The sequence below is a fragment of the Amblyomma maculatum genome, chromosome 1 (assembly GCF_055883805.1).
Source record: "Amblyomma maculatum isolate TAMU_Amacu chromosome 1, ASM5588380v1, whole genome shotgun sequence".
Lineage (NCBI taxonomy): Eukaryota > Metazoa > Arthropoda > Arachnida > Ixodida > Ixodidae > Amblyomma > Amblyomma maculatum.
Genome location: NC_139344.1, coordinates 346365612 through 346378657, shown reverse-complemented (window position 1 = coordinate 346378657; position 13046 = coordinate 346365612). Strand labels below are relative to the sequence as shown.

At 45.9% G+C, this 13046-nt stretch overlaps 1 protein-coding gene across 1 annotated transcript in view; it reads left to right on the top strand.

Moving 5' to 3' along the window:
* The window catches only part of LOC146207671 (protein eva-1-like), a 100374-nt gene that overhangs the window by 73665 nt on the left and 13663 nt on the right, over positions 1-13046 (top strand). Inside the window, exons 2-3 of the mRNA XM_084577164.1 lie at positions 9556-9809; positions 12070-12193. Of these exons, the coding sequence (XP_084433290.1) occupies positions 9556-9809; positions 12070-12193 (378 nt within the window). The remainder of the gene's footprint in view (positions 1-9555; positions 9810-12069; positions 12194-13046) is intronic.

Below are 13046 nucleotides of genomic sequence, written 5' to 3'. Positions count from 1 at the left end.
CGAACTTTTCTGATCTTCATTAGAGCGAACATTTGCGCATCATAAGCTCCCTTGTCATTTATCCGCCAATAAAGATGCGCGATCACACCACGTCGTCTTAATATCAGTGAAAATGCTGCTCAAAGGTGTTGAAAACATTTCTGGCAGTTCCAGCCTTTGTGAAAAATCGGAGCAGCGGAATTGATACTCGAACCCCTCCCATCCTCCGAGCGCGAACTTCCTCTGACTTAGTTCTTAACCTGTGCTGTCATGGCCAGCCATCGAAAGCTGTAGCCATGGTCGTGAATGGTATCATCTATTTTCAAAGGCTTTCGTGTTCCCTGTATAAGGCATCGCCATCCGCTGGAGAGCTAAATATCAGTAATGTTATCAGAAGCCACAAAGGAGGAACATTCCATCACCCTGCCCTCATTCAAGCGCACCAATGGTTTTACAACAGCCGTTTCACTGTTGCTTTTTTTCTGTGGTTCTTTTTTTCACGGTTTGCGCGTATTGCTTAAAAAAGAGGCGCCATGAATAGGGCGCTTCTCAATCAACTCGCGGCAGCACTGCGTGCCACGCAAATATCACCATCTTTAGACATTTCGAATCAAGGCTAATTTCTCTCCGTATAGTTAGGTTAGCCTATAGAGAAGTCATAATTACTACGCACAACGAAAAGCACATAAGACAAAGAGCAACAAAGGCGCTTGTGTTCTGTTGTGCCAAATCCAAGTCGTCCAACCCCCCAAAAGGGTATCATGATGAAATTCAGATTTAAATGGCCCATTTACTATAACTAGAAAATGCACACGAATGAAAGGTATCCCATCAGTCCTTTCCTCAAGGCGAAAATTTTAAGCTAGCATTGGCAACACCAAAAAACCCGGTCATCGAAAATGACTCTCCTTCTCAAACCCGTCAATTCAGCGCACACCGGCGAACGGAAGAAAAACAAATGAAGAAAGCAAGCCGGGACGGCGCCCCACCCCACTTCGTTTCGCCTGCGTCACTAATTGGTAGCGTCCAATGAGTGGGAGCACGCAGCAAGCCCCGATGACGTCATATGGGAAGTTTGCGCGGGGGAAACGCGTCGCCGTAATTGGTTGCGAGCGATAGCCGAGAGCACTTTTTAAAAATATTTTGTAAATTATTGGTTCCTGGCAAAGCTTTTAAATTTGGCTCGAATATACGCAACTGCCACACCTATGGACTTTTTCCATTAGAACATTAGAAAAAGTACAGTTTCAGCGCCTCCTTAAGCTTGTTAACAGGCATGGCCAGCACCTCTGAGAATAGCCGGAATAGAGTGCCATGTCATCAGAAGGTAAAATTTGATGCGCAGTTGTATACGCAAAACCAAGACAAGGAAATGTAAACTGAGAAAGTCAGCTTCGAATGTGGTCTCTTCGCAAAGAAACACGTGATGAACACCGTCACGTGCTACTAAGCGCTTCACCACAGAAATGTACAGCATTTGTAAAAAAATAAACAAGAAAATGTGTTTGTTCCTATAAGCCTCGTAGGGAGGCCCCGACGACGAGCCGCTGTAAACCCCTCTACTTCGTACATGTGAAGGCGGTATAGTCTTTCTCACCTTCTATGAGGAATTTGCCAAAGGATCTCCACTGCGTGGCGGGGATCCAACGGGCTGTACAATTTCTATAGACAGCTGGTAGTACGAACGTGTCTGTAACAGGAGCCTGTGTGACAACTTTCGCGGTCTTTTACCCATTGGAGTGTGTAACAGCAAAGCTTCCAGAACGCTCGCTTGCTGGCGCCACGATGCCCCCTGTCTGTAACAAATACCCGTCGCGGGCAGCTTTAGAGCGTAGTTGCGTTTTTTGCACGTCACGCTCCAAACGTGCCTATCGACGTGTACAAAAGAATGTGATAGATTCCATGCCAGTGTTTTTGAGCTCACTATCGTCCTCACGCGATATAAATAATAACACCACGAAAGTGTAAAAGGGTGATGTACGCGTACGCGTACATCACCCTTTTATGTGATGTACGCGTCTCGGCGTGTTCTCGTTTTAGCCTAAATTAGATGTTCGCTGCCTGTCGATGGCGCAATTAATGCTAGGAGACGAGGTGTTGAGATAGTGTGCATGCTAATTACTTTTCAAACTAGGCCAAATGCGTACCTCTATTAAGCGCGCATTAATAAGAGCTGCGCTTGCAACGGACGTGCTTCGTTAGCGTTCGACAAACTCGTTATCTATTCTGACGCCCTAACGACTGCAAAAGCACATGCGCCCACACAAAAATGAAAAAAATAATAATAAAGGTGGAATGATGCTCTATGCTGAAAGTTTGCTTGCTTGCTTAACTGCGCGTGATATATATATATATATATACGAACAGTTTTGAAACGTTTCGTGTAGGTATATAACGAGATCCGAGGCCTATGCATGTGCTTCTAAGGAAAGGCGCCTCGCGTTTCACTCAAGACTCGCCTCTTTGTCTTCTCCCAGCATCATAAAAGGGGAAGGGGGGGGGGGGGTTGTTACTGACAGACTCATAACGTCTCAAAGCTCATCGAATTTGCGTGCTCATGTAGACAACGGATATCTAAAAAGAAGGCGTTCATCTTGTATTGACTTTGAAGTTAAAACTAAACATTTCAGAGCTCTCGCCTCATTTCCTACTAAAATCTAGTGTTGTTTGCATTATAACTCCAAGATCCAGACCCAATATTTTCATCAAAGTGCTCTGCCTGTTCAAAATGCGACTGTTAAATGCAGATATACATTCGCAGGGAAAACTCAACAGGAAGGATGCTGCTATCATATCTCACATTAACAATGTTAACGTAAGAGTAAATTCAAGGCACACATTTTTATGTTTTTAGGTTGTTGTGCGGTCAGATCCGGGCAGGTGAACATCATGAATTCCACCTACTTACTCTACACGTTAAAATAGAAAACTTCTAACCTAATCACTCTAAGCATTGTAACAAATACAACAGAGTAAATCAGGTTTCATATTTGCTAGGCTCCCGGCAGTGTTGGTGCAGTAGTTGAGGGGCTCGACTGTTGTGCCTAACATTCCAGAATTGAATCCCAGCCGTGGCGGCCACTTTTCAATGGAGACGAAGAGCAAGGAGCCTGTGTAGTTATGTCAGTGCATGTTAAAGAACCCCAGGTTATCGAAATTTCCGAAGCCCTCCATTTACGACGTATCTCACAGCCTGGGTCGCTTTGGGACGTCAAACTTCCAAAACCAAACCAAACTATATTTGCTAGGCTGACCGTTCAAACGCGGGGAGTGTACTGAGAAATCATTTTTTAATGCGTAACCATTGTACAGCTATGTAAGCGGGTTTAGCATGGGCCTGACCTTGTCGGAGCTGTAAAAAAGGAACTAGCTGGTATATCAAGAAAAGAATGGTACTATCGGATAGAGCGTCAAGGAAAGGTGTGCAAGTGACAAAATGGTTTATGTGGGTTGTTTAAGTAATTAATTAGAGCCAATTAACTTGTAATTGAGAGCCAAGATGGCCGCCAGCCAACTTCCGATTTCGGTTATCAGCTTCCGGTCATGGCCGCCAGCCAACTTCCTGTTTCAGTTATCAGATTCCGGTCACATATCTCAGTGCAGAAACGAGAAAGCCTGATCCTTGCTGCTGCACACGGTACATCGCGCGCCCCTTGTCGAACACAACTAACGTTCCGTTGAACGCATCAAAGTTCACAGGCATTCTATAATTGGTTTGCATGAAAGGAAAGGCACTGTACCTGTCACTCGCAGAATCCCGCTGACTCATCTCAAGGGTCGCGAGGTAGTTAGCGCCTCAATCCAAAACTGTACGGTCACCGAAGCAGAAGTGGCTATCGCACTGGCCACTAGGCAGAGAAGATAAACGGGGGAAAGTCTGGACAATATTGTCGGACTCTCAATCTGCATGCAGAAATTTTCAGCGGGGCAAGATATATAAGACAGAACAACAGATCCTGACTTCCACAAGCGAGCCAACAAAACCATACACTCAAACACTAGTGTGGATTCCGGGGCACGCAGGGATCACGGGGAATTTGTACGCGGACAGGGTAGCCCAAGGACATGCAACCTACCGTGCGTCCAACAGTCTCGCGGCAGAGGACCTGATTCCGTAATACTACAGCACTACAGAGGCTTGCGGAAATAATATCCGGAGCCACATAAGAAGCTCAGCAACTAGGAGGCCATAGATATGAGGCGGCTGCAGACAGGCACCTTCATTAATCTACACATATTACACGTGATGCAACCCGCGACATTCAAAGACGAGTTCCCATGGTGCGGGAGGACCCCTACTCTGCACCACATAACGTGGGAATTCAGTGCACATCAATTAGAAGCAATTCCAAATCCAAATGAAAGGCAAGGGGGGGGCTTTGCAGGCCAACTCCGACCCGGAGTCTCAGCTCTACCTGGTCATAAGAGCTCGCAAGCTGGCGAAAGCCAGTGGTGCCCTGGACTGGGGGCGCCAACTGCTAGTCAGCCTCGGCTGGAGAGGCGAAGATAAAATATCCCCAAGTATTTAATAAAGTTTCACTCACTCACTCACTCACTCACTCACTCACTCACTCACTCACTCACTCACTCACTCACTCACTCACTCACTCACTAACTCACTCGCTCACTCACTCACTCACTCACTCACTCACTCACTCACTCACTCACTCACTCACTCACTCACTCACTCACTCACTCACTCACTCACTCACTCACTCACTCACTCACTCACTCACTCGCTCGCTCGCTCGCTCACTCACAAAACTCACTCACTCTCGCGGACAACACAGAAACGCTTGGGCTTACGCATTTCACCAGTGCAGATTCTGCAGCGATCTCGATTTTTTTTTTAATTGTATGTACCAATCTGATAATCTTTAGGCCTCAACGTAGCAGGGATCACCTCTGTATTTTTGCGAGCCTTTATTTTAGCCTCGCCTGACAGGCAAGGTGCTCTAAGCCCGCAGTCGCGACTTTTCTGTTCTAGGTGATTGTGGCCTCCGAGAAAGGTGCGCTCTTCTACAGCTATGAGTAAGCGTGAGTTCACTGTAATTCATTGTTCATCGCTCACCACGTAGGGGTATACCAATCGAAGATTCCTATAATTGGAATGCATCGAGCAAGAAAAGAATAAATGGAAGGTTCTAGTTTTCTGTACACAGCCCTGCAACTTGAACGTCGCATTTTCAGCTCTAGGAGGAACAAAACACGTGAAAGCGTGGTGACAAGGGCACCGGAGCATTAAAATTCTTGCGCACACGCTAGCTGGTATGCCGGCCAGCCGATGGCCCTTCGTTCCTCCTTGCCGTCGGCATCTTCCTGCTAGCCTAGCTTCATTTATGCCCTACCGGACGGCTATTGGGACGCGGTCTGCGACGATCACTCACGCCGAGGTGGAGGCGCCGCTTCATTCCAAACTCCGGCGACCCAGATACGTCCTGGGCTTCTTTATTTCTCCGTCTGAGTGTCTTCATGTCTTGTCCTACTAACGGGTAATTTTTCGCCGAGATAATTATTGGAATCGTTAAGTTCAAGCATTGAAATTTTATATTGTAACTCTTCAATGTCTTAATTCAGTCGCTATATATTTTGAAAATATAGCATTTATTCATTGGTCGCTGTTCCGGCTTCGCCTTCGCCATATTTTACACTTGGGTGAGCAATTCGTCCGCGCACAAAACGCGCGTGCTGGCGCTGGCAACACTGCTGCTTCTACCTGGCATAATTGCCTTTTCGCAAACACTACCTCGAATTGTTGTAGGAATTACTACTAATAGTAAATGGCTTCGCGTTTCTTTTCTCGCACAACCTTACCTGGACGTGTGCGGAGCATGCGAAGGTGATAGGTTTACGCGGAGCGACCTTAATGAGTTCAGCCCCATCGACCTTCTTTGTACATGTGTTACGGGAGTAGAAAGAAGCGGTGAAGACGTTCCCGCCTCCGCGTTCACCCGTCCTTTTTAACCAGCGCTGAACCATCAATGCGGAAAGAATAATAGTGCGTATGACGTCTGATGCTGTGCCCGTCTGATGTAGTCGCGAACAGAGTCCTGAGGCTCTGTAGCGGAGGCTATGCATGAAAAAGAAAGCCTCGTTCCCTTTCCTGTTCAGACTCTTCTGCAGAGCAACAGAAAGCTCCCCACGAGTATAGTATGCGTCTTCTTTTGAGGGTATTTTTGAGATAGGTTTATTCATGTGCATGCGACAATGGGCTATGAATACTAGAGAATAACGACCTCCTGAAGTTCCACTATCTTCATGGGCAATGAAGTGGGATGTTCAGAGCATCATGCCCGTGGACTGAACATGCTAGATTCGTCTCCAACATACTTCAATGCACTGTACAGTGGCCGAGTTTTTACTTTATTGCAACAGACACTAAAGTGAAACACATCCAGATTTATCATATGACTTATGGGGGACGCGAGAATCACATTATTGAGTGCGCCCTTTTCAGAATAATGACTATGTCCGGCATAAAGCCAGCTCGAGAGCTTTTATGTACGACATATAACGGCGAAAGCGCTTCCATCACAGAGAGAGAGAGAGAGAAGAAACCTTTATTTAGCCGGATAGTTATATAGGGCCGAGTTACATTGCCCTACTAGATGGCCAGCAGGTCAAGCCTGTTGGCGACCTCATAGGAGTGCTTGAGGATCCGGTCTTGTATGCCCGGGTCCGAGCTGCGCAGCGGGATCTTCCAGTCATCTGGGTGCAAGATATCTCCTAAGAGTGTCCTTACCTTAAATGGCTACCGCCATAAAAAAAAAAAAAAAAAAAAAAATGGGCGGAGGGGGAAGAGGGGAAACAATTAAGTTGCCGCTTTAAATTTATGGTGCTACAGCGTTAAGGATTTCGGTCCGCTGCTCCCCTTTTTGGATCCTTTTTCGTATCCATACATTTTCCAGTCGCTTAATCCGTAATCCTGTAATTTTCCTCTACTATCTCGCACCGTAAGCTACCATATGTGAACGACCACCCGCGATAGCTATAAAGCCCCGCTTAACCAAGCCATGCGAACGTTCCTTCGTGCCTTAGGGGAGGCATGCCTTAATCGGAATGCAAGAATCCTGGAAGGTTTGATTTCCCGTACCCTCCCATCTGAATTGAGAAGCTCAAGTTTGCAGCCACTACCAAATCGGCCACGTCACGTAGTCACGTGAGGTCACATAGCCTGCGACCATTGAGTGCCCGACCATGTTAGAGGTGCCCACTCCCAGGGCCACGCCCGTAATTCTTCGCTCGTAACTTAAACAATGCCAATGCAGGAATTTCTACATGTCAGGTTGTGACGTGACTGCGCAAATGGCCCCCGTTCGCATCTTCCTTCACATATGCTCGTTCACTTACATGCACTTTTCAAATCGTTAATTATTTGCTCTATTACGCGTACCCTTTAGCGTACAGACATAAGCCATTGTACTATGTGGAACACCAAGCAACACAGGTAGGAAGCCCCGCTTAACCAAGCCGTACGTATGTACAGGGGCAGCCGAAGGTCCCAGGCCACACGTTCTGCTCCTGGTCGGCATGTTGTGGCACTTGAGATCCCATTAAAGTTATTAAGTATCTCAGAGATTAGGATAATGATTCTTGTACCCTCCATAGATAATATGAGTTTAGGGCTGTCATAGCTGTCTGACTATACAGCTCAGAAGCAGACCCTGTGGCCTGAGAACTTTTGACTACCCCTGTACGTGCCTGCATGGCCTAAGAATGGGTTAAAACTGATGCTTGGGCGAGTTGGTATGCCATTTTGATGAAGAACAGCGCCAAAGACCTCGCCAAAAACGTCAAAGATCTTTATTATTCACTGCCGCATGACGAGCTGTTTTCGTGCATCGAAGAATGCATTGACAAGTATACGGAGTTGGCGCCTTCCAGAACGAGGCAGGCCTCTCCGTCGCTGGCTTCTTATAATTACTACAAGTGTATATAAAATCAACTTATACTACATGGGATGGTGAACTTAACCTGCAGAAAAAAAGGAGTGTGCATTGGCTCAAGTGTAGCGCCTGTGCTCAGTGATCTATTACTCGCAAAAAAGATAGAATGCTCCAACGACTTTTAAAAGAATCAAAATGTTTGCAGTGTTTTCGATTTGTTGATTACTTTCTTGTTTTGTTAGACACCGATGATCAAGAATATGATTCCGTCATCCACCAGGTTCAAGATATTTTTGTTCAGTGCCTTCACCCGCTCACATTGACTCGTGAAGTACCTGAAGATAACGAGATAAGATTCCTTGATCTCAGACTCAGCTTCAGGCCAAATCACACCTGCTGGTCTTATGAACCACGAAGCAACAAGCCACTGCTTCCGTTTGCGTCTCTAAGCTCGTAAAACGCGCCGTGTCTAAGTCGGGCTATACAAATGCCTTAAACAAATCATGCTTTCACTCCATAAAAGAAAGTTTCAACCACCAAACCGATCGTCTTGTGAAGGCAGGATATCCCAAGCAACTGCTCGTGTCCGTTTCAAAATCAATTCTTGCATGTTTAAGCAAAACCAAAAAGAACGAACAGGCCGATTCTGGCAAGGAAAAACAAAAGACAACAGCTATATCCACAAATTTTCCCACAGGTTAAAGAAGATAGGCCACCGAGCTAATGTAAGATTTGTTTTCTCGGCTCCCGAAAAGTTTGAGAAATTGTGCAAGTTTGTTAACGCTGAATCTATACGAGAAAAGTGCACTATAAAACATGAAAATCAATTTGTTGCGTGCAAAGATGGTGTTATCTACTCCATCCCATTATCTTGCGGCAAACAGTACGTCGGCCAGACGGGCAGATGCCTTAACGAGCGCCTAAGAGAACACAATAACAATGATGCCAAGGGCATCTTGGCATCCACTGCTGAGATTGTAAAAGTAAACACTGTCAGCCATATTTCCAAAAAACAAAAGTGTTAAATAGGAATCGGGACAAGATAACCTGTGAAATTATTAAAGCCGCACAAACTGCTTGGTCAAATGACGCCTGTGTCAGCAGCCCGTCCTTGGCGTTGTCAGCCAAGGAAGTAAGATATCTAGCTACAGGGAAGTGACGTGGTGGCATCAAATGCGTTTTCCAGTGCATAATCAAGTGTGTATCGATTCTGTGTTTTCTTTTGTTGTTTGGAGTCTGATATACTTATTACCACGTTCCGAGCAATAAACGTCAGTTGAAAGTCAGCGCTTGTCCGTGTATGTCTTCCTTCCGTCCTTGTCTAAGTCGCGCTGTTCTTCTAAGAATGGGAACGAAATTCTCCAAAACCTGCAGGCGCGGATCCCGGAGGTCATTCTATACCTCCATTCCCTTCGAAGCGGAGTCAATCATTCCTTCTCTCTGTGAACGTCTAGGGTTTGAGTCAAGTGCCGGGAATATCCTAACGCTGCATTTTTTTAGCCTTCAAATCCACTTTTTCTGTCGGGAAAGCTTCAACATTCACCAGGAGAAACTAGGCAATTTTTACTGATAAAAATAAATGTATTGAGTGTTTGTCAGTGTCACATTAATGAACGCGCTCGCCAAAATTTCTTCTCTGTCACCAGCTCCGGCACAGCTCGGTAAATTGTCCTTTCTTCCTCCACTGCAGCACTCCTTTCGGGTACGCTCAAGACGTTCCAGAAGTTCGCCTGCGATGGCCAGGAGCTGCAGCTGCGATGCTTTCGCAACACCACCATCTCCATCTCAGTGGCCCAGTACGGACGCTCCGTACCCTATCATGTGCTCTGTCCTCCGCCGCTTCCCTCACACGCCTACAACGAAGAAGAGGAGAGCGCAGCGCGGCCGCCACCACCTCTTCTATTCAACGGCAGCGCCCAGTGCATTGCCAAGGAGGCACTGAGGGTGAGCGTGGCTTCTGTCTTCGCAGTGCGAGGTAGTAGTGCAAGGTGAAGCTCTTACTATATTTACCCTAATATAATCTGAACAAAAAGCGCTGTTAGACAATCATTTAGAAAAAAAAATCTTGTTCTCTAAGGTAGCATTGTTCTCACTGCTCTCGTTTCCAAGCGATCACCATCTCTGCGAAGATCACTTACCCGCACAATGAGGTGGGTTGCGGAGAAGCTTTCTTTCAAACATGCTTAGACATCGGGAGGGCTTGCGGATCCGCTCATTAAATCAAATATCCTAACTCATGCCGAGAAATGAAAAATACGTTAAGATGTGAAAGGTCAATTTATTTATTTATTTATTTATTTATTTATTTATTTATTTATTTATTTATTTATTTATTTATTTATTTATTTATTTATTTATTTATTTATTTTGCTTTTATTGTGGAGTGTGCCAGAGTTTTCTAACGCTTGCGCCCGCGTACGGTTGGGGATCCTGCGAAGGAGCTGGATTATTTGTTTAGTCACCTTCAAGGTTTAGCTGAAACAGGCAGATGTAATTCATTTCTCGTCTACAAGCATTACTAATATGCGGATGACCCGCCTCATCTGAACAGGCATCTTCAATATTGTGATGGACATAGGCCTTGTCTCCATCTTTAGATCGGAAACTTGTCACCATGAAGAGCCAGATACCCTGTCTCGTTGAGAACTAATGTTAGTTTTCATATGCCGAGTGAATGTTTTATCGATATAGCGCCGCCTGCAAATGGTGCTCCTATTCTGCCTGAGAACCTTTGTGGTCCAAAGCGTCACATCGTCCGCCTATATTACGTGATCTACGTTAGAGATTTTGGACTGCCTACCTAGTAGAGTCGCAAAGAACAGATTAAATAGTGCAGGAGATAACAGAACCTTGGAAAATACCCATGAAGTTCGGACGGCTGCGGCCGAGGGCACTGCCGACGTCAACTAGTAACGTAAGATTTAAGGCGACGATCAAGTGGTGCATGTTGCCTGGTGATGATAATTTTTAGCTCTGCCTGCACGATAGATGCTTGGCGAAGGGCGTTAAATGCCTTCTTGATGCCTATTTTTAGTACTATCCGGCGGCAGGCAGGGAACGGATCAAGCTTGTTTCTTTTTTTTTCCTGAATCGGAACATCATGTCTTGATTTGTGAGTTGCGGGCGTAAGCTGTTTTGAGTATGAGGATAAAGGATAATTTTTTTCAGCCACTACACCAGATGAGCGTTCGCTATGCTCTCCAAATGTTTCGTTGCACAGGATGTAAGAAACAGAAACCTAATTTTTTTTTTTGGTCTTGTGGGTGGGTGTAAACTTTAAGTAATTGTTTGATGATCGGATGCCGACATTTCTCGAGAAAGATCCTCTCGGCAGACATGTTTGAACATCGCGAAATGAATGGGCTTGCATACCTCAAGGAGATTTTCGATGTGCACCATGTAGTCCCGTCGGCACGAGGCGCGCCGTGTGTGCTCGCTGTATAAATTACGTCCTTGAAGTCATAGAGTGTGAACGTTAATAAAGTAGTTTGGATAGAATCCCGAAAAAAAGAAGCTCCGCTGCCTACTCGGAGTGCACAAGGGATGGCTTGTCAGATGTTTTGCGTGGTCCCAAATCTTGAAACTGAGACCTCATCAGGCTCACCTTGGACTGATTGCAGACCTGGACCTATTCTGCGGATACAAACTGATTGGTGTATCTTCTATCTATTTCAGGACAGCCTGTGGATTGACTCCCACTGCTCTGAGGCGAACTTTTGCTCGAAATGCAGACAGTTGTCTCCGGTTCAATAAATGAAGAGGACGACCCTGAATATACAAATCAGGGTCACCCTTCTGATTATAAAGCAGGGCGATCTCAAAGGGTTTAGGCAGGTTTGCTTTTTATCTTGCTTATCGCCTGCATCAAACGGCTTAGGCTTGTGGTAAATTCGCCATTTTAAAATAGCGCCGATATATTCGTCCCAGTGCGTGGTACTATTACCCTTCCATTGGGCGCCGAATGCGCGTTCCGATGCAGTTTTTTTACGCGATTGTGATAAGAAGATGGTTCCTGCCCAGCGTATCTTTGAGCACGCCCCAACGGCAGGTTTTTCACTCTCCGCGCCCACATGTGTTCAGCGGTTGGGTCTGTTTGTTGCTCGGGTCATCTCGTGCTCATTGATGCACAAAGCCACTCAGTTGAACGCTGTCATTCTTTTTTTTCACTACCCGTGCTAAAGTGGTTTCTTGTATGCTACTGCAGGTGGTTGAAGCTGCGTGCCGTGAAAAGCAAGAGTGTACAGTTAGAACAGATGCCAAGTCGTTCATGGTAGACCCATGCCCAGGAGTGTACAAGTACGCCGAGGTTGCGTACAAGTGCCGTCCCAGTAAGTAGGCTCTTGCCGGTTGTCACAGCTTTCCGCGCAAGACAATTTACAGGAACACTGCGACAGTAGTCCTGCTCGACGCGTTGATCAGTCTTCGGTTAGTAATATACGCTAATCGACCTTGGATGCTTTTCTTATCATGATATTAATATGCATGTCACACGCAACAACGGAATCGGTTGGACGTACGGGCTCCTCAGTGTCAACTGTTCTTCGTCAACAAAATTGCGAACTATTTCTCAGTATTGGGATACAATACTCAGTAAATTGTGCGAAACAATATTCAGGGATATTTAAGCTCTGCCTTTGAGGGCAAGACGCAACAGCATTAATGGCTCCCGTCGGCGGCTTGACATACGCATTCTTGTTCGTGTACTTGCACTTTGCTACTCGTCTAATCACTAATCCCTTAATCTGTGCATTTGTTATCTCACAGATTCCCATTAGCATGCAGTTGTGAGCTACGACGTTATGGGAAAGACCACCTGACGTTGTCACGACCGAAGGAGCCACGCAGGCAGACATAGAGGCGATCTAAGAATGGGCCAAATGCGGAGATCTCGTGGTGCCTGGCACGTGGAAATATAAAGCCCGGCTTTACAAAAGCCATACGGACGTGCAAAGCGCGTCTGATTCGGGGTTCAATACTTTTGTGTATTATTTGTTTATGTATTCCACTTTCTGACAGCAGGCAAGTGCAATGTCTGATGCAGGAACAGAAGCTAAAGGCAATTGGTACCTGACGAGGCCTCTGTCCTATGCAGTTCGGACTGATGCTGCAGCATATATTTAAATAACAATTTTTTCCTTAACAAGATCAGGTATATAACGCGACGCTAATCTACAATTACAA